This window comes from Colius striatus, unplaced genomic scaffold, assembly GCF_028858725.1.
Source record: "Colius striatus isolate bColStr4 unplaced genomic scaffold, bColStr4.1.hap1 scaffold_208, whole genome shotgun sequence".
Taxonomy (NCBI): domain Eukaryota; kingdom Metazoa; phylum Chordata; class Aves; order Coliiformes; family Coliidae; genus Colius; species Colius striatus.
Window position 1 is genome coordinate 1 of NW_026908498.1, and position 25,012 is coordinate 25,012.

The following is a 25,012-nucleotide window of genomic DNA, read 5'->3' on the forward strand; positions in this document are numbered from 1 at the left end:
GGTCTCAGAGTTGGAAACCCCTCCCTGCTGCCACCGCCGGGACCTTTTCCTCGTCTGTGATACGATGACAGTCATTTCTCTGCAGCCTTTGAATGGAGAAGAACCTGGGAAAGCCTCTGAAAACGCTCCTCAGCTGTGTTTTATTCCTCTTCCCATCCTCTGAAACATTTACACATCAAAGGGAGCGTTGTTGTCTAATGGGGTTTTGATGTTCATTAAAGCAGCACATGGGCAGTAATAAAGAGCGACACCCTGCAGCGCTGGGGCTGCTGCCCTCAGAGGAGGGGCCCCACTGTGCAGGATGCTCTGCACCAATGCACAAGGCCAGTAGACCTGGCACCTCTCTTAAATGCCCTCCTGGATTTGGGCCTTGAAAATCAGTCTTCACTGCAACCTGCCACCTTCTGAATAAGGAGCCAATGGGCTCTCTCTCGCAGGAGGTGCCGAGGCTGCAGGTAACGGCTGAGCAGCGTTTCACAGGCATCTTTGACCAAGGGACCTCCCTCTCCTGGTGAGTGCCCATTTCCTTGTTCTATCCATTCACACTCATCATCTCCTCCACTGCAGAGGCTGTAAAATAAACACCCCTCCTGTCCTGCCGCCCCGTTATCACCTCTGCAGACAGCTCAAGCTGCACTTCCCTTCAGGGTGACTCATTCCAGATGTGTCTGCATCTGCCTTTGCCTCGGCACAGGGCTCCTGCCCACCACCCTGTGGGCACCTGAGTCCCACACACCCAATGGATGTGATCCCACACTGTGACTGCTGCGAATGGCCTGGCATCTGTGCCTTCTGCATGAGGCAGGACCTCATCAACACTGACAAGTACCTAAAGGGTAGATGTCAGGGGGATGTGGAGACACGTAGTGTCCAGTGACAGGGCAAGGGTGATGGACACAAGCTGGAGCACAAAAAGTTCTGCTGGAACGTGAGGAGAAACTCCTTTGGTGCTGAGGGGAGGGAGCCCTGGCCCAGGCTGCCCAGGAAGGGTGTGGAGGCTCCTTCTCAGGAGGTTTCCAACCCCACCTGGACACGCTCCTGTGCCCCCTGAGCAAGGGCTGGGGCTGGAGGAGCTCTACAGGGCCCTTCCAACCCCCACCACGCTGTGATTCTATGATTGTATGATTCTATATACCTCCCTTCTTGCTGAGTCAGTCAGGATGTCCTCCTCTGCCCTACCTTCTGCAGCTGGAAGCTGTACAGAAACTGTACACTGTACAACTCCTTACCCAGGCCAGGAGGGCATCAAGGCAGGTGTATTGGAAGCAGAAGGTGGGAATTGAAAGGGAGGAGGGAGCAGACCCAGAGGGTAGCATCTAGAGCAGTGCTGGGACCAAGTGGCTGGAAACCTCCACTGCCGCTAGCAGGACAAGGAGCAGAGTGACATCCCTAGCAACTCCTTAACTCACCTTAAGCACTTCTTCACCACAGTGCCAGTGAAACAAATCGGGATCCAGGTGCTGGGAAGGGACATCATAGGGTAAAGGAGCATCCCACATCACCCAGGGCACATGGGGCCCATAGGAAGAGCCCTGGAAGATCATTCTGTGGCATCTCACAAAGGTCTTGCCAGACCTCCAGCACACCACCCTGACAAGAGCCACAGGGTGCCCTGAACCTGCCATCAGCCCCAGAGCCAGGAGCAGCTCGGCCAGGGATGCTCCTCGGGCTGCAGATGCCCACACCAGTCAGGGTGACATCTGGGTCCATGCCTGCCCCTCGAGCTTCTGTCAAATTCTCTGGTGTGTTTCTCCCTGAAAGGGGGAATAACACATCTGAGGCCCAAAGATACGACATTCCCATGGACCCACGTGGCTCTGGCCAGGCAGCCACGGCCCTCTAACCTCTCATTCCCCTCAGCCTTTCAATTAGCTCTTGCCTTCCTGACGACTTCACTCAACACCCAGAGCGATTAGAAGGCAGAGGAAGGCCACGGCTTTGTCTGGAACGATGAGCCAGATTAATCAGCTCCAGTTGCACTGAATTACCCCGTCGGAGCTCACAGCAACAGGCTGAGATTCACCGGCGGAGCAGCCAGCATCCCGCTTTCAACCGGGATAATCAGCGAGGACGTGAGAGCCAGATGAATGACTGGGTGAGGGTGGGCTGCCTCCTGTCAGGAGCTGCAATGTAACTCAAAGCACTTTGAAATCAAATCCTCGCTTTGACAGGGAACTAATGCAGAGATTTTAAAGTAGGTGTAATACACTTAGGCATGTGTGCAGCCCAGTGCAAGCTGCTGGGCTTGGAATGAGTGTGTCCTGGCTACACTAAGAGCAGGAAAAATGGAGCTGAAAAGACAAAGGGAAATTTGAATGGCTCCAAACCAGCTTGGCAAGATTTTAGAGATGGTAGCAAGAGGCTTTAGTAATGGACCTAGCTAACAACATCGTCAGGAGGAGATTTGGTGCACGGCTGTTGGCTGCCTGGGGTCTTGGATTTCACACCACGCAGCCATCTCATGTCACTCCTGCCTTTAAATTAAGTCATTTGCACCCACGTGGATTGTTGGGATAGACAGAGGCACAGTGCATGGGGAGCAGACAGGGGTCCCCACTGGGTCTCACGGCCTCCAGGGCAGACAAGCCACAGTCATGCTGCCAGCAGCCCCTGGGAGTCCCAAGAGTTTCTGCACAACTCCAGAAGTTGGATTTAAGCCTCAACACTTGATCAGGCATCACCTGCACGTCCCAGAGCCCTGCTCTCCCAGGGCAGCCCTGCACAGACGCCGAGAGGGTCTGCAACCTCGTCTCGGGATGTCACTCTCTCCTGATAGAAACCTCCCAGACCCCCCTCCTTGTCTGCCAATGTACAAATGCCCACATTCGGCTTTTACGGTGGCTCCTCAAACGCCGGGGTTTGCGAAATCCCCCCGGACCGAGCGGGTGCCGGTTAACGGGGGGGTGAGGGGAACCCGGGGCAGCGCCACGCCCCGCCCCGAGGGCTCCGCTTTTGCCAAACACAAACCCAAAACCAACTCTCCTCCCTTCTCGGCGATGCCGCCAGCTCTCCGGGCCGACGCGGCAGCCCCCCAAGCCCATCCCGCGGGCAGCCGAGGTGGCCGCGGCGCCTCCCGCCGCCGTCCCGCCCCGGGGGTGTCCGCGGCGGCGGGTCCCGCCCAGGCGGCGCGGAGCGGGGCGGCCCCGGGGCTGCCCCCGCCCCCGGCCCGCCCCCCCGCCGCCCGTCCCGGGATGGGCCGCCCGGGCTGACAGTCGGGCTCGGCGGCGGCCGCGGGCGCATCAGCGGCAGCGCCCGCCGCTCCGGTGCCCACCTGCGGGCGGCGGGGGGCGCTGGGCTGGGGGCTGCCGCCGGCTCCGCTCGCTCTGCCCCTGCCTCCGCCTGCCCTCCAGGATGAGCCCGGAGTATTTCCTGCGCTCCTTGCTGCTCATCATCCTCGCCACCTTCTCGGCCAACGCCAGCAACTGGCTGTGAGTAGCCGCGGGGCGAGGTGTGGGGGGGGGGGGTGTGTGTAGGGGGGGTGATACCGACACTTGTTGATCTCTCCGGGAGGAAGGTGGAGCAGGTGCCGCCGGGGTCGGGCAGCGTCGGGGTGCGAACCCCCGCGACGATGCTGCTCGGTACCCGCCGGGACGCCGGGCTGCCGTCCCCATCGCGCCGCGCACCCGCCGAGCCCCCGAAGCGCTGGCGGCGGGGGCTGCAGCCTGCACGGCCGGGCAGGTGGGCTGCAGGGTAACGCCGACCCCCTCCAGCCGCTCGGGTCTGGGCTCTCGCCGACGCTGCGTATGGAGCCCCCGTCCCCTTTTTGTCCGTAAGTTAGGAATCCGGACCATGCTGGGGGAGGATGGAGGTCGGGGCATCGGGTCAGAGCGGGGCCCGGGGGCTGGCGAGGAGCCGTGCGAGGGCCAGCGGGCCAGGGAAGGATTTGGCAGGACTGGGGTGGCCGAGTGTGCCGGCTCCAGAGATCTGCCCACGCCTCAGCCCCCCAGTCCCAACGGGAGGACGGGCACTGGGGGGCTGCTGCACGCCGCAGAGGAACCCAGTGACTTTGGGAACCCACTGAACAAACACTGAAGTAACGTGTAAGGTAAACGGAAACGGTTCTGGAAAATTCCTGCGTGTTTGCCAAGGCGGTGGGACTGTCTTCTGGGGAGACTCCCCACACACACACTCCCCAGGGCAGGGGAGATACAGCATGATAGCACCTTCCCACCTAACTTTGAATGAGAGCACCACTTCCTCCGAACGAGGCTCTGCTGGGGAACGGCGCTTCCCTTGCTCGCTGCAAAGCTGGCTGCCATGAAATAACTATTTCCCAGTGCACGCACCCAGGAGATCCTCCCCCAGGCCAGGAGCGTTGGCCACCTCCATCCCACCTCTGTCCGCAAGGGCAGGTACACCAGGGAGTCCCTGAGGCTGGTGGCACGAACGGTCCCGAGTTGTGCTGCCCCCAGCACCCGCGCTCAGGTGGGCACGGTCCCGCAGGCACAGGAGCCCTCTCACGGCTGCTCCCGTCTCTACGTTTGGCTGGCTGGAGGCTGCGGGACGGGGGTGGGTTTTGGTGGGGAAAGCGCCAGGTCGGCAGCATTCTCCAGGTGTCCTGCCTGTGGGAAAAGGTGCTCGCCTGCCGGTAGCTGCCGGGGATGCGGTAGCACTCCGTCCTCCTCCCCTCCTCCTTTGCCAGATGGAGCAACTCGCGCGTCTCCGGCAAGTGGTGGGTGGATCAGAGCAGCTATCAAGGTGGTCTTATAAGCTGTCGTGCTTCTGGTGAAGGTATATTGGGAACTGTGGGAGTGTGTTTTCCCTGCAGGGAGAGAGCCCTGCTGAAGGAAGCCCTGCGTGATGACGGCGGGTCGCTGGAGAGGAGCAGCCTCTCGGCTGCCCCGGGATGGGCGCGGGGAAGCGCCTGGCGAAGGGGAGCGGGTTGTGAGCGAGGCTGACAAGCCGCCCGGTGTTGATGCTCGGAGGTGGGACCCCCCCTCCCGCCCCGGTCCCCGGTGCCGCACGCAGCTGGGATGGTGTTTGGGAAGCCGAGGCTGAGGGCTGTGTGCAGCCGTCCGTGCTGGCGAAGCGAAGGATGGGCGCGGGGGGCTCGGGGCGGGAGAGCCGAGGGCTCATTCCTGCCAAGAGGGGAGGAAAAGCAGATGCATTTCAGTGCCTTTGAAAAGAAGGGGGTCAACTGGTTTTGATGTTGCAAGTGTATCGCGATAAAAGGATCGTCCCCCGCTCGGCGCTTTTTATTCTTTGCCTTTAGGATTAAGACAATTCCCATTGTTTATCTTCTCACATCAGAAACAAAGGCCGCCGGAGGCAATAAACAGAGTTAGAAGGATCCCAGGAGTTATCAGATATTCGAGGAATGAGTGTGCCTCGTACGTCTTTGCGCAGCCTCACGCGTGTGGGCTCCGTCGGGCCGCGCGTGGGGCAGAGCCGCCCGCACCCCGCACCGGCCCCGGCGCGTGTCTGTGTGCGTGTCTGTGTGCGTGTCTGTGTGTCTATGTGCGTGTCTGTGTGTCTGTGTGCGTGTCTGTGTGTCTATCTGCGTGTGCGTGTCTATCTGCGTGTGCGTGTCTGTGTGTGCGTGTGCGTGTCTGTGTTTGTGTGTGCTGCGTGGCTGCGAGACGCCGGCTTTGCTTTTCCAGAAACCTGCTGGATTAGCTCAGTTGTGACTTTTTTTCCCCCTCCTATTCCACTCCCCCCCCCCCCCCCCCCCCCCAACTTTAAAGCTTCTCCCGACCTGTCCGGACTCGCATTCCCCCGGCGCTTCGGAGAGACGCCGTTTGCAACACTCGAGCTGAAGGGTTTGTGGGGAAAGGCTCGATTGGGCCATGTGAAGGGGGTCCTCTGAGCCACCCCATCGCTTATAAAGGGCAGGGGGTGCAGGTATCTCTTGGAGGGATCCCTCTGCCACGGCGACCGTTGAGCTGGAAGGGACTCTGACAAGTCTTCCCGTTAAACAGACCAGGCTACTTTCTCTCTGGTTAAAGCAGCAAACCTCAGGTGTGTTTTCTCGGTGTCTGGAGTTCTGAGAGTCCCTGCTTGGCTTGCTGCCTATCCAGAAAACCTCTCTTCTCCAAATCTGAAGAGATGCTCTGTTCCTCCTGGTGAAAGCCACAGGCTTGCTCTTCCTCACAACTTTGGAGGCTCAGAGGGTTTTAAAGCTTCTCCTCCTGCCTCTTCAGGCACAGAACTGTGAAATTAAATAAAGGGCTGTAGTTGGTGCCTTTTAGATCTATCCAGTTGTGCAAGGGGAAGGTCCCTCCAGCTCCTGCTTTATCTCCAGAGGAGTCCAGGGACGTGCTTTACACGGGCAAAACAGACAAGTTACTTTCCAAAGCAACTTGTATTTCACAGCCTCGGTCCAGCTCTTGAGCCTGCACGTGCAGCAGTGTGGTTGGGTTTGGAAGCACATCCTCTCAGTGCTCCAGGAACACCCAGCGCTGTGGGTGTTTTGTAGAGGGATTCAGCCAAACCCACACGGTGCCCTCATCAGTGGGAGGGAAGGGGGCAAGCACTCAGTTTAGTTGTTTATTCATCTATCTATTCTGGAGGGAGGGAAGTCACAGAATCTTAAGGGCTGGAAGGGACCTATAAGCTCACCCAGTGCAACCCCACTGCCAGAGCAGCACCACCTAGAGCAGGGCACACAGGGACTCATCCAGCTGGGTTGGAATGTCTCCAGAGAAGGAGCCTCCACAGCCCATCTGGGCAGCCCCTGCCAGGGCTCCCTCACCTCAACAGGGAACAAATTCTGCCTTGTGTTGCTTTGGAACCTCTTCTGTTCCAGCTTGTGCCCGTTGCCCCTTGTCCTGTCATTGGCATCCCTGAGCACGGCCTGGCTTCAGCCTCCTCACACCCACCCTTGATGCATCTGTAACATGAATGAGCTCACCCCTCAGTCTCTTCTCCACCTGAAGAGGTGAACTAGAATTTGTGCAAAGTAGGGGTGTGAGTGTAACCATCCCCTAAATGGCACATAGCACTGGGGCTGCTGTGACCTGTAGCTCTTTGGGTGGTTTGAATGAAGAGAGTCAAACTCCATGCACAGAAAGCATGGGATACCACGGGGCAAGGGTCCTTTACAGGTGAGACCCCTGCTTATGAAGCTATCTGGAAACTCTTACAGCCTCTCCCCATTTTCCTGTGGCTCAAACTGGTTTTGGGGGAGGCTCTCCATGTGTTCGCTGGGGAGCCTGAGGTGTGGTTATGCCATGGCAAAGCAATGTGCACCACCAGCAGCTCTGTCTACCCCCTATTTACAAGGGTCTAAAACATCCACCTAGGCTTAAGTCTTGGCTTAAAGGAGTGCAGACAGGCTCTTAATCCCTTTTAAAGAAAAAAAATGAATTTGAGTACTCTGGGCAAGCTTGAAGATACTGCAAGTGTCCAAACAAGCCCAGCTCTAATAGCAACCACTGCTCTCCAACAGTAACCACTTTTGAGGGCTCAGAGGGAGAGATAAAAGGAGTTTGGATTTCTCTGGCCTCCTTTCATCTGAACATCACAAGGTGCTTTGCAAATGTGGGGCCCGATTCTCTGTGCTCATCCCTGACAGCTCTGCAGTGGGGATGTTGCAAGAGCAGAGAGAATGTTCATTTTCATAGAATCATTTTAGTTAGAAAAGACCTTTAAGATCATGAAATCTAAGCCCTGCCCTCACCCTGCCCAGCCCAGCACTGACCCACAGCCTCAGCACCTCAGCTCCACGCCTTTGGGATCTCTCCATGGCTGGGCACTGCCCCAGCTCCCTGGGCAGCCTGGCACAGGGCTCACACCCCTCTCAGGGAAACAGTTCTGCCTCAGCTCCAGCCTCAACCTCCCCTGGGGCAACTTGAGAGCAATTCCAGCCCATTTCATGCTGGTTTGGGTCATTGTGCAAGGCAGATTTGGGAGGCAGCATGCCTGGGTCCTCTGTTTGCATCCCTCTGTCTTCAAACCAGTCTCCCAGCTTGGGCAGTGAGGAGAGCTCACTTCACCTCCAGCCTGGCTTGGTTGAATTCGGATGAGATTCTTTGCATTGTCGTTGTGACTCTCCCATCTTCCACCTGGTGAGGAAGCAGCCCAGCATTCACCTGGCAGATGCTGTGAGTTGGGTGCAGAGAGCTCCAGGGCAGAGCTGCTCCTGCCCAGCCCTGCTCCCCTCCCTGCACTCCCCCGTTTCCATGGGGGGACAACATCAGGAAGGTTCTCTGGTCCATGTCAGCTCTGTCAGGTGGGTTGCACAGGCTGGATCTGATGGAGAACTCTCTTGCTTCCAGGACTGCTGTGGGTTGGATGATTTGCTCTCTGCTTCTGGGGAGCCCAGGGCTCCTTCATGCTGTTCAAGGAGATGCACGTGTGTGCAACCAGTGATTCCCATTGCCCAGGGTGTGAAACCAGCTGCCTCCAATGGGAATATTTATTAATGTGTATTTATTTCTTTGTAATTCTTGCCACTTTTGACAAAACCATCCCATTTTAGCTCAGCAGTGAAAGCAGACTGGCTTTAAGGGCCACATCCTACGGAGGTGAGAGGCTTCTGCCTCTTCAGTTTGGCTTCTCCCTGAGCATTGGTCTTGTCTGTCAGGAAGAATTCAGGGCTGCATTTGCTGGGGTGTAGGAGGGACCCTGCTCTCAGGGGTTGCACTGGATGATCTTTTGAGGTCCCTTCAAACCTTTAAGAGTCTGTGATTTGTGTCTTTTCCTAAGGAAGTCTCATATAAAACCCCACCCCAGTGTTTAGCAGCAGAGGCTTATTCTAGGAGGATGGACATGAGACAGAACCACTCTGAACCCCAGATTGTGCAGAATTGGATCAGCCCCAAATATGAGCGAAGGCAAGAAGCAGAGTTCTCCCTTTGCAAGGGTTTGCTGTGACTCCATGAGTCACAACTGGACTGTTTGTGTTACTTTGCTGAGAGGAACTGTCCTCTCAATTAATTCACCCTCGTGGAGGGAGAGAAATGCATTACAGCAGTTTATTTGGGCTCTCTTAAAGTGATGAAATTGCTGAGCAATGCTGGAGTTTTCTTCCATACATGTGCAAAGATGCTGCCTCTTAAGATCCTTGGGTGACTTTTGGGGCTTTTTAAGTTTGAAAGCCTTGTGAATCCTCAAAACTCTGTCATCCAAGGCTCCTCACATGGCAGACTCTGCTCTGGTAACTTCTGTTTGGCTCCAGCCTCAGGATGTTTGCCACCCATGACCATGGGTGAGCATCCTCCTGGGAGCATCCTCCAGGCTCTCGAGGAGCTGCTGCCACAGGCTGCAGAGGTTTGCAGCAGGAAGGGGCTGTGCAGGCTCAGGCTGGCTCAGCAGAACTGGAGCCAGTATTGTGCTTTCATGAAATTACTTTGGGGGGGATGGAAATGGAGTATCTTGGCTGAGGGAGAGCAGCCTGGGGTCTGTTGCAAGTTGGGCGAGATCAAACTAATCCTGCAGAAGGCTCCTCTCAACATCCATTTGCAAACTCTGATCGAAACTAAAAACTCATCAGATTTTCTCCCACCAGGTCTTGCCTGAAGCTCTGCACAAGGGGAATTCCCACAGAGCTCAGCCCCATGGCCTGCACTTGCCTCCTCTTGCTCTGAGCCCTGGCTGCTGTACTCGAGCCCAGGAGCAGCAGCTGTTGATTTATAGAGGAAGATGCAGCTATATTTCATACGCATCCAAAGCAGTTTTCCAAAGTGGATGTTGCTCTTGGGGTCTTCCCAGCTTCCACTCTGGTCTTCCCCATCACAAAGAGGAGATGAGGCCCTGGGATGCTGAGAAAGCCAAGCAGCAGCACTGGCTTTGGACCAGCAGCCAAGTCACCTCGCTGTCCCCAGAGTTGTGTGATGGGGGAGGCCACCAGCAGTGGTTGGTGCATGGGTAGATGGATGTTTTCTGGCTGCAGACAGTGTCAGGTGCAGGATCCAGGGTGTAGGGGACAGGATTTGAGCTGCAGGCTCACCTCTGAGCTCAGGCAGTGGAGGTGCACACTCAGGTAGGTAACAGTGAGCAGGGCAATGCCTCCTGCTGGGAGGAGGGGCTGTTAACTGGAGATGAGGGTGTGAAAAGCACTGTTTCAGCCAGGAGATGAAACATGCAGTAGCTGTGACAGGAAGGACTGAGCCAGGGAGCTGCTCTTCTTCCAGGAAAGAAACCAGTCAGGCTCTCAGATGATGATTTTGTAAAGCATGGTGTACACATAGAAGGAACATAAATGCAGGATCTGTAATCCCAGGAGGTGAGTGCCTGGTCTGTGGGAGGGACATGTGCTGCTGCAGAGCCAACTGCTGGATAAGGGCAACCTTGCAGGTTCCAGGTCTCCAGCAAATCCTGACAGGAACATGCCCGGGTTGCTCCTGAACCACGCTGAGGGTGTGGGAGGTACATATAAGCCTGGCCCTGGAACTGGGAGAGTGGTACTAAGCCCAGTGTAGGACACCACAGAAAGGTGAAGGGGCTCTCTGCCACACCTTTGACTGCTGAATCCCATCCTGTGGGTCATTTGGAATCCCATCCTTTCACTGCCCATCTGGGATGTCTCTCCATCTCCTTGAAAGAGGAAAGCAACAAGGAGGTGATGGTTCCCTGCTCCATAGCTGCAGGATGGCTCCTTGCAGTGCCTGGTCAGTGCCCCTCTCTTCACACATCCATCTGCCTTCATGCACTTTTGGTTTATCCATCCCAAACGAGCCTTTCCCTTAGCAGAAGCCCATCTGCACAAGGCAGACTCAGTCCCAAGCACAGCCCTGAGTGCTGAGCGTGCGTCTGGCCACAAGCAGCACAGAGACACGCTCCTGGTCCTGACAGTGCTCCCCAGGAGCAGGGAGGGTATCTGCAGGGGCTGCCTCTGGGACAAGACTTGGACAAGCCTCCTGTGGCCTCAACCAGGCCGATGTCCTTGGCAGGCTGAGTGTTTGCTGGACAGGGTGAAGCTTCTGGGCTCATGGGCTTCACAGCATCTCTGAGTGAGCTATCAGTCGTGCCACTGGTCTGGGTCTGACTGTTACCATCTTCAGGAAAATATTGTCCAAACGAGACAATACAAAGAGTTCCCACACTTGAAACTCATTTGCACAAATAAAAGCAGCACCAGAGATTTCTGCCTTCCCCGAGACATCTGCTGCATCTTCCCTGACCCGCCTCGAGCATTTGTCAATGACTCAAATTTCCACACCTTCCCACGGCAGGGAATCTCCTCCCCTCTCCTTCTGGCTCTATCTGCCAAGCACTGTGGCTCTTCCACATGTCTTCTCTTCATTCCACCAATTCTTCTTCCTGCTGAAATCACCAGCATCCTTTTTATTGCAGCAGGGCTTTCCCCACACCCCTCCTTTTCAAAGCTCCCTGGGTTTGAGGTTTCCTTATTTGCCGTCTTGCAGGGTGGATCAACTGCAGCTGCTTAAATTATGGGGCTTCAATTTTGATCTATATGGGGAAAATAAGGAAGGGCTTTCTGTCAGTTTTGTGTTAAATGAGTAAGTTTTCTTAACAGAGAGCTCGTTCTGTGAGTGACTCGAATGGATTTAAAGGCAGGAGAAAGAAACATAAATGCCGTGGTAAAGCGAGAAGACAAAACTTGAACAAAAGGCTTGGGCAGCAGCTCGCTCCTTGAAACATTCTTTGCCCAGTCTTAGAAAAGGAAGACAAAATGTGCTGTTATTGGGGGTTTTAGCACAAGCAGGGCTGTTCTGAGGCTGCATGTGAGAAGCTGCACCCGGAGCTCTGCACAGCTCCTCGCAGCAGTCGGGATGTGGTGTCAGGATGCAGAGCTGCACCAAGACCTTGGAACTGTTTGGTTTCCTCCTGTCATGAGTGTGTGCAGGTAGATAAAGGCTTGGTCTGTAGCTTTTACCACCTCAGCCCAGGAATATGAAGTTTGGAGCCAGGTCCTCATTAAGAACAGGCGCAGAGCTGGAGCTGGGTTTCCATGGCAACCGTGGGATGCTGCGGATGGGTTTGGAGCTTTGCTCAGGCTCCACAGCCACGAGAAACACACCATGAGTTGTGGGGTGGGAGCATCTTTGAGTTCTGGTGAGGGCAGAGCACGTTTCCCAGCTCTAATCTCACCCTTCAGCTGCCCCAGAGAGGGGAAAGGGGCGAGATGTTCCTGAATGTGACGTGATGTGGCGAGAAAGCCTCAAAGCTGAGGTCCTTCAGCAAGTGTCCTGCCTTATATTCCTTGACTCAACCTCTGGATCCCTTCTGGACCAGGGACCAGGACAGGAGCCTCCTCCCCCACAAAAGACACCTTTTCTGGAAAGCAGTGCTGGTGCTCATGGGATGTAGGAGACTGGTAGCAAGCTGGGAGTCTGATGGGGCCATAGCATTTTAGGCACAGTTGTCTCCAACCTGAGAGAGAGGCCAGTGTGCTTGGGCTGAGGAGGGATGATGGCAAACCAAGGGCCTGTCACAGGGGAGAGAGGCCAGAGCACCGTTCTGGATAGCTTCATCTTATTTGCCTGCAAAACAAATTACCAGACCTGTTCCTGGAGTGCTGTACCTATATTTGAAGCATCCTTGGCCTTCGTTTGATCATCCCAAACAGCAATTCATGCTTGTTGGGGAGGCATCTTATCAGGCACATCTACTTGGAAAGTCTTGAAAGGCTCTTGTCACACTTTGCTTCATGTGTGCTTTTGAATTTATAGCTCCCCATTGCCTGGAGAATCCCACTGGGCTGGGAAATGCATTAGAAAAGGAGATGATGCCCCAATCCTGAGCAGCACTGACACTGCTGTGGCTGTTCCAGCTGTGGCACAGCTCTCTCCTGCCAAGCTGCCCGCGGTTGCAGCGGCTTCCCTGGGATGATAAACGCTGCTTGAGTCAGGAGGGGAACCAAATCAGCACGAGGGGTTAGTACTGGAGGCAGGATCTGGTTTTCTTAGCTTCCAGGCTCAAAGCTGACTGACCCATCCATGGTGTCTTGGGATGAATCTGCTGCACGTCGGCTTCCCTGTGCCCAAACTGAAACGGTGGTTGGAGCTGGGAGGGGACAGAGCTGTCACAGTCTCTGTGCATTTGCTTGGCATCAGACGTCCCCAGAGCTCCCGAGGGTGGGTTTCTGCCTTCATCCTGGATCAGCTGAGTGCAGCAAGTACAAGTTGCTGCATCCGGGACAACAGCACGGGGCCAGGGACCCTCACTGCATGGTGTGAGGGGCAGAGGAAGGTGTCAGCCCTGGGTTTGGCCACAGTGGGGTTTCTGTGTGCATCAGGGAGCCACACAGCCAGCCCTGTGCACAACGGGCTGCGCCCTCAGAGGGGCAGAAAGCCTGGGGCAAAGATGCTTAGCCGGTACAAAGGCGAAAAGAACTTGGCTCTGAAACCACGGCGGCCTGCCACTTCCTGCTGTCCAAGAGGCATTGCAGCAAGAGCTGTCCATGCACAAGGAGGGCTGATTGCTTTGGATGGCCGTGCAGACTCCCCACGGACACTGCGAGCCGAGACAGCTCTCTCACCATCTCCCACGGCCCCCCAGTCGTGAGCATGAAACCAAGCTGGTGAATAATTCTGCTGATTGCACGGAAGAGAAAATCCTGTTCTCTCCTCCTGGGGCAGAGTGGCAGGGCTAATGGGAGGAAGAGGCTGTGACAACTTGATTTTGTGGCTGAGGTCAGCAGATCTGGCTCCTGGGACACATGGGAACAGGCAGGGAGCGGGAGCCACTTTTGCACAGTCACTTCTCGGAGGCGAGCAGGGCTTCAAAGGAAGAATCCTCAGCACGATGTTGCAACTTGGGAGGAGGAGGGGAATAAAAAACCAAAACAAAACAAGCAAACAAAAAAAACCCCACAAGCTCAGTAGGGCTGGGAAATGCCAAGTCGAGGAGGGAGGTTTCTGAAAAGCCTTCGCTGGGTACTCGTGTCTCTGGGTGCAGACGGGGCAGCGGCAGGAGCGGACGCTGGCGGGTAAAGCTCAGTGTGGGCAGTGGCTGCCTGAGTTTTGCCTGTCTCATGCTGGGAACCTCCCTTCCCCGTGGCAGGATGAGGCTCCAGAGCAGCAATGTCACTCAAAGCAAGTGGCAGCAGCCAAGGGTAGGAGGGATTCTCAGCTGCACACGTGGGGCGTGGGCCCAGGTAGCTGCAGAGGGTCTTGGATTGTCCAGCAGCCTGACTGAGCTGTTGGATAATCTGGCTGGCTCTATCTTAAGCCCCCTCTGGGATGTGCAGGCTGAGGCAGGAGGATGGATGTGTGCAGGGGCACCAGGTTGGGTTTCTGGGGTGTGCAGCGTGGTTCATCGTGCCCACGTGCTCGGTGAGGAGGTGTCAAGAGCGTGCAAGGTATTTGCCCTAAAAGGGTAAGCACCCTCGCCCCCTAATGCTGACACCTGAGAGCAGCCCTGTAGCTCTTTCTGCTGAGGATGGGTGATGGAAAGCAGAGATATGGTCACCTCCATGCAGCGCCAGTCTTTTCCAGGCCAGCAAAGACCTCAAGGCCATGTTCAGGAGTTGGGCTGTGGAGGAGGTGCCCAGTGCCAGCAGTTTTGCCCACGGCAGGCCCCTGATTCCGTCCTCCCCGCTTCAAGCCCTGCTCGAATCCCGTGTGGTGGGAAACCTGGCAGGTCCCAGAGGCCATCCGTGGCTGCTGGGGGCCAGGGAAGCTAAAAGCAGCTCCAGGAGGGAAGTGGTTTGGAGGGCGATGTTTGTCGGTGCTGAGCACACAGCCAGGCTGTGGCAGCTGGGGCTGGCAGCCCAGAGCCGGGCTTGCTTGTTTTGGCTGACTCCAGAGACCTCTGGCTTCTCCTCGTAGCACTTGGATGTGCCGGTACTCAGGAGACCTGACCGGGAACATTCAGACAACGCCGAAAATATCTTCCTCGCAGGCAACAGAGGCAAAGGGGAGCCAGCAGCTGGGCTCCCTGGGAGGCAGGGGACCAGGCTGCAGAGGGATGGTTGCTTTGCTTGGGCTTTGCCCTCTGCCAGCCACAAAAGCATCCTGCAGAGCCCCAGCTGTGGTACACTCAAAGCCTCAGCTACGGAGGGGATGGGAGGTGGGGGGCTCCTCGCTCTCTGCAGCGCGGGGTTCCCGCAGCTGAGCGCAGGTTCGTGCTCCCCCAACTCTTCCCTCCTAACCCTGCAGGTACCTGGCCAAGCTGTCTTCGGTGGGGAGCATCTCCGAGGAGGAGACCTGCGAGAAGCTGAAGGGCCTGATCCAGCGCCAGGTGCAGATGTGCAAGAGGAACCTGGAGGTGATGGACTCGGTGCGGCGCGGGGCCCAGCTGGCCATCGAGGAGTGCCAGTACCAGTTCCGCAACCGCCGCTGGAACTGCTCCACGCTGGACACGCTGCCCGTCTTCGGCAAGGTGGTGACACAAGGTGAGGAGAGAGGATGTGCCCTCAAGGTGCTGATGCAGGAGGGTTTAGTTTCCCCCCCCCCCGAGCCAGCAGCTGGGGACAGCAGGGAGTGACCCAGTGTCGGACCCTGGAGCTGACAGGTTTTCCCTCGGTGCTTCAGCAGGGCTCTGTGGACTGTACCAGTGACGGCACATCCAGACCCTCGCAGCTCCTCAGCTGCTGGGTGCTTCCTCTCCCAAACCTCTCCCATGCCCAGCCCAGGGCACCCACAGAGTCTGCACCTTCTGCAGGGACATGCCAAGCTGTGGCAGCAGCTCTAAAGTCACCCTGTGCTCTGTGCCCTCCCTGCCAAGCCCAGGAGCTTTAACAGCTGCGTGGATTCGGGCTGTCCTCGGGGCAGTGCCGTGGCTGTGGCTGCTGCTCTGAGCGCAGCACTGGTGGGTGAGTGCTGGGGACACAGCCCTCTGCCACCTGCCCCAAGGAAAACAGGCGGCACTGGGACCCTGCCAGGAGCATCGTCACTGCCAGCACCCATCTGCCAGCCCTCGGTGCGGCGGTTATGGCCAGAGCAGCCCCCAGCCCCTCTGATCCCAGCTGCACACAGGCAGCCCCAAGGCACAGGGCTGTGATCAAACCAAGCCAGGACCCAGGGGGGAGAGGATGGAGGGGAAAGCCCCTCCACAGCCCCTGCAGCCCACGGAGGCGGCCCTCACGTCCCCTCAGGTGTCAGCGCCACCTCCACCAGCCCTGTCGCTTCCCATCCCAGCACCCACAGCCCAGAGATCCCCCCTCCTCCAGCTCCTTGTTTGACTTTCCTCCCCTCCATGCAGGGGTGAAGATCTCTTCTTGTGAAGGTTCGGGGACTGGAAATACCAGAAATACCAGAAACTAAAAGTCGTCTCTTTTTAGGCAGCCACAGCACAAACCGACCAACACGATCCTACCATTAACCTCGATTCACTTGGAGGCCGTTCAGGCCCCGCGCTGCTGCGGCCTCCACAGCCCCCCGCGCCAGTTACGGCTGGGCCACCAAAGCCTGGGCTGCGACCACCAAAGTCGCTGCCCTCCGTCCGAGCAGCAAGCTGGGGGCGACGTCTGCTCCCACTCTACCCCAGACCCCAGCCCTCCTTGCTCGGGGACGCGGGGCCGTGTCCTCAGCCGCCGCCTCGGTGGCGATTTGAGTGCCACGGGACGTGGTCCCTGGCCACGCTGCCCTGGGTGTTTATGCCCAGGGATGTCCCATGACCTCCCAAACAAGCTCTTCCTGACCACGTGGCGTCACGTAGGTAGATGCAAGATCCGGGAAGGGGGCTGCACTCTCGGTGGTTTTGAGCTGAGTGGGGTTTTGCAGTGGGGTTTGGGTGGTGCTGGGAGCTGTGAGAGCCTGTGTGAGAGGGTGGCAAGGATCTGCAGCTGCAGGGGACATTCCTGGATGTGGGAAGCACGAAACTATTTTGGATGTGGGAGGGATTTCGTGGCAGAGGTGCCCTGCAAGTACCACCCAAGACAGCCTCTGTCTGTCAGTAAGTTCTGGAAGCTGCCTCACGTTGGCAACGTGGCCTTTGCATCTCCCTCACTGCCAGGTTATCAGTTGCCCATCACATTCCTGTTTCTGCCCTTGGGGGCAGTTCCCAGCTCTTCTGCTTTTGCACAACAGAGTGTTTGATGCTATAAACAACCTGCCAGCACTGAGGTGTCTCTGCCGAGGCTGCTGCAGGCACTAAGCAAACAGCATCCCTGGGAGCAGGGGGGATGTGTCTTGCATGGGGAGAGGAGAAGGAGCAGAGGGCTGGACTCAGCTCTGTGCAGCACATCTGGCCAAGGGCCAGCTTCCAGACCAGCTTATCATAGAACCCCAGCATGGTGGGGGCTGGAAGGGCCCTGCAGAGCTGCTCCAGCCCCAGCCCCTGCTCAAGCAGGTTCCCCTGGCTCAGGGGGCACAGGAACGTGTCCAGGTGGGGTTGGAAACCTCCTGAGCAGGAGCCTCCACACCCTCCCTGGGCAGCCTGGGCCAGGGCTCCCTCACCTCAGCACCAAAGGAGCTTCTCCTGTGCCAGTGGCACTTGTTGTGTTCCAGCTCATGTCCATCAGCCCTTGTCCTGGCACTGGGCACCACAGAAAAAGTGTGCCCCCATCCTCCTGACACCCACTCTTCAGGCACTGATGTTGATGAGATCCCCCTCAGCCTTCCCCAGGCTGAACAGCCCCAGGGCTGCAGCCTCTCCTCCTCACACACATGTTCCATCCCCTCAGCATCTTGCTGGCCCTCTGCCCCCTTTTCAAGGGGGTTTCTGTGCAGCACCAGTATCAGGAGTGCTGAGGAGCAGAGACACGTGCCACAGCCCACCCAAGGGCCTTTGGCCACCCGGCTGCACCCCCTCCAGAAGTCCCCCCGCCGTGCCCGGCCGTGCCGCCTGTGCCACCGTCGCTTGTGCCGTTGCAGGGACGCGGGAGGCTGCGTTTGTCTACGCCATCTCCTCGGCGGGGGTGGCCTTCGCCGTGACGCGCGCCTGCAGCAGCGGCGAGCTCGACAAGTGCGGCTGCGACCGCACGGTGCAGGGCGGCAGCCCCCAAGGTGAGCACGGGGACCCGCAGCCCCAGCTGTCACTGCCCACACTCTGGAGCCACTCAGAAAGGAGGAATCACAGAGTCACAGCATGGTGGGGTTGGAAGGGACCTTCAGAGCTCATCCAGCCCAACCCCACTGCAGAAGCAGCTCCCACCTAGATCAGGTCACACAGGAACGTGTCCAGGGGGGTCTTGAAGAGCTCCAAGGAAGGAGCCTCCACACCCTCCCTGGGCAGCCTGGGCCAGGGCTCCCTCACTCCAACACTGACACAGCTTCTCCTTATCTTTAAATGGAACTTGTGTTCCAGTTTCATCCCATCACCCCTTGTCCTGTTGCTGGATACCAGAGAAAAAAAGTGCTGCCCCAACCTCCTGACACCCACCAGTGAGATATTTGTAAATGGTAATAAGATCTCCCCTCAGTCTCCTCTTCTCCAGATTAAACAGCCCCAGGTCCCACAGCCTTTCCTCAGAAGGAAGATGCTCCAGTCCCCTGATCATCTTGCTGGCCCTGCCCTGGCCTCTCTGCAGCAGTTCCCTGTCTCTCTGCAGCTGGGGAGCCCAGCACTGGCCACAGGACTCCAGATGAGGCCTCAGCAGGCCAGAGCAGAGGGGCAGCACAACCTCCCTGGCCCTGATGCCCACACTCTCCTTGATGCATCCCAGGAGCATCACCATGGGTGGAGAAAGCTTCTTGCCCACATGAAGGGCCACGCTCTCAGCTTCCCCAGTCCCTAGGCAGCAGGGCAGATGGGGGCAGGGCAGCTGTGACTTGGGAAGCACGGGGCTGGAGACACAAGCTGCTGCATCTGCCTCACCCCTGCTCTCTGCCTCAGGCTTCCAGTGGTCGGGCTGCTCCGATAACATCGCCTACGGCGTGGCCTTCTCACAGTCCTTCGTCGACATCCGGGAGAGGAGCAAAGGGGCTTCTTCCAACAGAGCGTTAATGAACCTCCACAACAACGAGGCGGGGAGGAAGGTAATGGGGAGGAAGGTGATGGGGAGGAAGGTGATGGGGAGGAAGATGATGGGGAGGAAGGTGATGGGGAGGAAGATGATGGGGAGGAAGGTGATGGGGAGGAAGATGATGGGGAGGAAGATGATGGGGAGGAAGATGATGGGGAGGAAGGTGATGGGGAGGAAGATGATGGGGAGGAAGGTGATGGGGAGGAAGGTGATGGGGAGGAAGGTGATGGGGAGGAAGGTGATGGGGAGGAAGATGATGGGGAGGAAGGTGATGGGGAGGAAGGTGATGGGGAGGAAGATGATGGGGAGAAGGTGATGGGGAGGAAGGTGATGGGGAGGAAGATGATGGGGAGGAAGGTGATGGGGAGGAAGATGATGGGGAGGAAGATGATGGGGAGGAAGGTGATGGGGAGGAAGATGATGGGGAGAAGGTGATGGGGAGGAAGATGATGGGGGAGGAAGATGATGGGGAGGAAGGTGATGGGGAGGAAGATGATGGGGAGGAAGGTGATGGGGAGGAAGGTGATGGGGAGGAAGATGATGGGGAGGAAGGTGATGGGGAGGAAGATGATGGGAGGAAGATGATGGGAGGAAGGTGATGGGGAGGAAGATGATGGGGAGGAAGGTGATGGGGAGGAAGGTGATGGGGAGGAAGGTGATGGGGAGGAAGGTGATGGGGAGGAAGATGATGGGAGGAAGGTGATGGGAGGAAGGTGATGGGGAGGAAGGTGATGGGGAGGAAGGTGATGGGGAGGAAGGTGATGGGGAGGAAGGTGATGGGGAGGAAGATGATGGGGAGGAAGGTGATGGGGAGGAAGGTGATGGGGAGGAAGGTGATGGGGAGGAAGGTGATGGGGAGGAAGGTGATGGGGAGGAAGATGATGGGGAGGAAGATGATGGGGAGGAAGGTGATGGGGAGGAAGATGATGGGGAGGAAGGTGATGGGGAGGAAGGTGATGGGGAGGAAGATGATGGGGAGGAAGATGATGGGAGGAAGATGATGGGGAGGAAGGTGATGGGGAGGAAGGTGATGGGGAGGAAGATGATGGGGAGGAAGATGATGGGGAGGAAGGTGATGGGGAGGAAGATGATGGGAGGAAGGTGATGGGGAGGAAGATGATGGGGAGGAAGGTGATGGGAGGAAGGTGATGGGGAGGAAGGTGATGGGGAGGAAGGTGATGGGGAGGAAGGTGATGGGGAGGAAGGTGATGGGAGGAAGGTGATGGGGAGGAAGGTGATGGGGAGGAAGGTGATGGGGAGGAAGGTGATGGGAGGAAGGTTGATGGGAGGAAGGTGATGGGGAGGAAGGTGATGGGGAGGAAGGTGATGGGGAGGAAGGTGATGGGGAGGAAGGTGATGGGGAGGAAGATGATGGGGAGGAAGGTGATGGGGAGGATGGTGATGGGGAGGAAGGTGATGGGGAGGAAGGTGATGGGGAGGAAGGTGATGGGGAGGAAGGTGATGGGGAGGAAGATGATGGGGAGGAAGGTGATGGGGAGGAAGGTGATGGGGAGGAAGGTGATGGGGAGGAAGGTGATGGGGAGGAAGGTGATGGGGAGGAAGATGATGGGGAGGAAGATGATGGGGAGGAAGGTGATGGGGAGGAAGGTGATGGGGAGGAAGGTGATGGGGAGGAAGGTGATGGGAGGAAGGTGATGGGGAGGAAGGTGATGGGGAGGAGGTGATGGGGAGGAAGATGATGGGAGGAAGGTGATGGGGAGGAAGGTGATGGGGAGGAAGGTGATGGGGAGGAAGGTGATGGGGAGGAAGGTGATGGGGAGGAAGGTGATGGGGAGGAAGATGATGGGGAGGAAGGTGATGGGAGGATGGGTGATGGGGAGGAAGGTGATGGGAGGAAGGTGATGGGAGGAAGGTGATGGGGAGGAAGGTGATGGGGAGGAAGATGATGGGGAGGAAGGTGATGGGGAGGAAGGTGATGGGGAGGAAGGTGATGGGGAGGAAGGTGATGGGGAGGAAGGTGATGGGGAGGAAGATGATGGGGAGGAAGATGATGGGGAGGAAGGTGATGGGGAGGAAGGTGATGGGGAGGAAGGTGATGGGGAGGAAGATTATGGGGAGGAAGATGATGGGGAGGAAGGTGATGGGAGGAGGTGATGGGGAGGAAGGTGATGGGGAGGAAGATTATGGGGAGGAAGATTATGGGGAGGAAGGTGATGGGGAGGAGGGTGATGGGGAGGAAGGTGATGGGGAGGAAGATGATGGGGAGGAAGGTGATGGGGAGGAAGGTGATGGGGAGGAAGGTGATGGGGAGGAAGGTGATGGGGAGGAAGATGATGGGGAGGAAGATGATGGGGAGGAAGGTGATGGGGCGGAAGATGATGGGGAGGAAGGTGATGGGGAGGAAGGTGATGGGGAGGAAGATGATGGGGAGGAAGGTGATGGGGGAGGAAGATGATGGGGAGGAAGGTGATGGGGAGGAGGTGATGGGGAGGAAGGTGATGGGGAGGAAGGTGATGGGGAGGCGGGATCCTGGGCAGGTCATTGCTTGAGCCACCTTGGCCTCGTTGAACCTGGCGGCTGCCGAGCAGCAGCATCGCTCCCTGCGCAGCCCCCCAGGCTCCATCCATCGCCCCACGCTGACCCTCCCCATCTCGTTTCTCATTGTCTGTCCCTCCAGGCCATCTTGAACAACATGAGGGTGGAGTGCAAGTGCCACGGCGTGTCGGGCTCGTGCGAGTTCAAGACGTGCTGGAAGGCCATGCCCCCCTTCCGCAAAGTGGGCAACGTCCTGAAGGAGAAATTCGACGGGCCACGGAGGTCGAGCAGAGCGAGGTCGGCTCCACCAAAGTGCTGGTGCCCAAAAACTCCCAGTTCAAGCCACACACAGACGAGGATCTCGTCTACCTGGACTCCAGCCCCGACTTCTGTGAGCACGACCTCAAGAACGGGGTGCTGGGCACCAGCGGCCGCAGTGCAACAAGACGTCCAAGGCCATCGACGGCTGCGAGCTGATGTGCTGCGGCCGGGGCTTTCACACGGACGAAGTGGAGGTTGTGGAAAGGTGCAGCTGCAAATTCCACTGGTGCTGCTCCGTCAAGTGCAAACCCTGCCATCGGGTGGTGGAGATCCACACGTGCCGGTGATGCACGTGGCCCCTCTCTTAACTGACCCTGCTTCTCCCTTTGCCCCACGGCCAGGACTGAGGAAGTAAACCCAGAGGCTGCAGGGAGAGCAGCGGCTCCTCACAGAGACACAGCCCCAGGGGAAAACAGATTTTAAAGAGAGAAAAAAAGAAATATTTAAAGTTTCAAAAATTGCTCATTGTTGGCTTTTTGTTTGGTTTGGGTTTGGTTTGGGTTTGGTTTGTTTGCCTTGCTCGCTGCTGAAGCCACAGCTCCTCGGTGGCCCGTGGCTGCTGGGGACCCGCTGCCGCCTGCTCTCACGGACGAGCTCCTGCCGCCTTGGGAGGCTGCTGAGGGAGGTGCCTGAGCCCTGCAGGGCATTTTCCAGTGTGCTTCCAGCAGTGCAAGGCCTGCGCTGAGCCTCGGCTGAGCCTCGGGAGGGGACGGGGCAGCACCGTCCCCAGCAGCTGAGCTCCGTGTGGGGAGAGCCCAGCCAGGCTGAGCAGCGGATGAGGGGGATGTGGGACATTCCTGCATCCCCTTGTTGTGGGATGCTCAGTGGCTTCCTTGGCGTTGGATGACTTTGGAGCAGCTCCAGTGGCCACTCTAGAATCACAGAATCATTTCAGCTGGAAGAGGCCTTTAATATCATGGAGTCCAGCCTTTGTCCCAGCCCTACCAGCCACTAGAGACCACTCGCATTTACAGAAGCTCCTCAGCTGCTGGAGGGGGACACAGTGTTTCCACTATGCTCCCCTTCCCATTGCAAGCCCCCTTCTCCAGCATCTTGTACATCTGGAGACTATGGAGAGAGTCCAGAGACCTGCAACCCAATGACACTGGGGCTGGGAGCTGATGGGAGGAAGTCACTGAATCTGAAGGGCTGGAAGGGAGCTGCAAAGCTCATCCAGTGCAACCCCCTGCCAGAGCAGCACCACCTAGAGCAGGGCACACAGGGACTCATCCAGCTGGGTTGGAATGTCTCCAGAGAAGGAGCCTCCACAGCCCATCTGGGCAGCCCCTGCCAGGGCTCCCTCACCTCAACAGGGAACAAATTCTGCCTTGTGTTGCCTTTGGAACCTCTTCTGTTCCAGCTTGTGCCCGTTGCCCCTTGTCCTGCACTGGCATCCCTGAGCACAGCCTGGCTCCAGCCTCCTCACACCCACCCTTGATGCATCTGTAAACATGAATGAGCTTACCCCTCAGTCTCTTCTCCAAGCTGCAGAGCCCCAGCTCCCTCAGCCTTTCATCACAAGGCAGATGCTCCACTGCATCATCTCTGTGGCCCTGCACTGAGCTCTCTCCAGCAGCTCCCTGTCCCCAGGGGATTTTTTTTCCTCTGTCCCCTAATTGCCCCCACCTTGATCACCAGCATCCAGGTCTGTCCTTGCTCCATGTGCCTGTTCTCCACAGCCACTGAGGGCTCTGGGGACAGTCCCTGCCCCGTTGGCTGCTGAGAAAGGTGGAAATACAAAGTGGAGCAATGGCTGGGCTGGGGGGTCGGAGGGGTGGGCTGGAAGATGCTGCTGGGGGAAAGGCAATGCTCATGCTCCATCCTGCCCTCAGGAAGGGTGAGAGGAAGGCTGAGCCCGAGGGCTGCTGCCCTCTGTGCCCAACACCAGGATGTGGTGCAAGCAGGACCCCAGCTGCCCCGTTTGCTCCCCGCAGAGGGGCCTGGAGCGATGTCACGGGGGTAACACCGCCCTGCCCGCCCCAGCTTCCCCTCTGCTGGGACTGGGATAGAGCAGAGTCCCTGCTGCCAGGCTGCAGCGTGAAATATTTGGAGAACTAATAAGCAGAGGGGCACTGCGAGGGGAGGTGGAAAGCAAACCGGCTCCTCTCTCCCTCACCCAACTTGTCTGCGAGCCCAGAGGCAAAAGGGGAGCAGAGGGAACCCTCCAAACGGCCCCTGGAGCCAAGGGGCACAGCACGGGCCGAGCAGGCGGCGTGTGGTGGCACTGCTGGGAGCTCGGGGAGCCTGGGAGCTGCGGCCATCACCCCCAGCCCTGCGGGAAGGGGCGTCCTGGCAAACCTGCCGTCTTGTTCTTCTTCATCTGGAGAGGGGAAAGGTTGGGGGAACACGCAGACATCCGTTCAGCCCCGTCTGTGCCGTGGCAGTGATGGGCTGGGGGAGAGGCTGTGGTGGCTGGAAGGTCTCCAGACAGCGTCCGGCTGGAAGGCTGCTGACAACTGCCTTGAAGCAGCGCAGGGGCTGAGGGAGCTTTGGCAGGGAGGCAGCCCCCCAGCATACCCCAGCTGCCTCCCTCCAGCCTGCCCAGCCCCAGCTCCAAAAACCCCTCAGCAAAGGGTGCCAAGGGGTTTTGGGGGGGTCCTGGGGACACCCTGAGTTGCAGCCGCCATGGGTTGATCCATTTGGAGGCAAAGCAGAGCTGTCCTCATCGGGGCTGCTCTCAGGGCCTTGGCTGGTCATGGCTGCAGCATTAAATCCTCAGGGGGGAATCTCAGCTTTGCCCCCACCCCCAGCTCCATCTCTTGAGCCCCTCAAGGCTGCAAGTCCTCAAGTACCTTGGAGACTGTTCCTCCTCTTCCCAGCTCATGCAGAGGAGGTCACAGACCTCAGGCCACTGGCCAAGTTTGCTGCTTGCTGTCCGTTTAGGATGAGGGCCAAAGCTGAACAAGACAATCCAGATCAGTGTGGAGATAATCTCTGTGCACAAGAGGGGGGTTTTTTTCAAGCTATGAAGAAAGCTGAGCCCCTTCAATGTCACCCAGAGACACCCCAGCCCCACAGCGCTCTGGCCCTTCTCACAACCGTGACTTTGAGCAGGGGGTGGGAAATGCCTTTGTCTCACAGTTACTTTCTCTATTAAATAATGAGTTTGTGCTGGATGAGACACAGGGGTTTCTGCTCCTCACAGTCGGGCTCCAGCGGGCTGTGCAAACCCTGCACACGCTGCAAACACATCGTGTTGGGTCTCCTCCTGCGAGTCCTCAGCGAGCAGAGATGCTCACATGGTGCCTCCTGGCAGTGCAAAGGGATGGAAGGCAGGCTGGCCTCGTCCCTCCTCCTGTCTCCCCTCAGGAGATGCCTGTGTTTGGGCCAGGGGCTGCATCCCTGCTTCCCCAGCAGTGGAGCAGAGCTTGCTCACTAATCTTCTGCCTTAACCACTTGGCACACCACTGGCCTAGGAGGCCATTTAGCTTAGACTTCAGT

The 25,012-nt window shown here is 57.8% G+C and overlaps 1 protein-coding gene across 1 annotated transcript; it reads left to right on the forward strand.

The window, feature by feature from the left end:
• Positions 1-3,288: 3,288 nt before the first annotated feature.
• Positions 3,289-21,994, forward strand: LOC133629172 (protein Wnt-4-like). Its single transcript, XM_062019833.1, is given in 7 exon segments — positions 3,289-3,428; positions 15,006-15,241; positions 17,664-17,795; positions 18,625-18,767; positions 21,393-21,522; positions 21,525-21,683; positions 21,686-21,994. Coding segments are annotated over 7 exon segments (1,050 nt in total). The 5' UTR covers positions 3,289-3,351; the 3' UTR covers positions 21,859-21,994.
• The last annotated feature ends 3,018 nt before the right edge of the window (positions 21,995-25,012 follow it).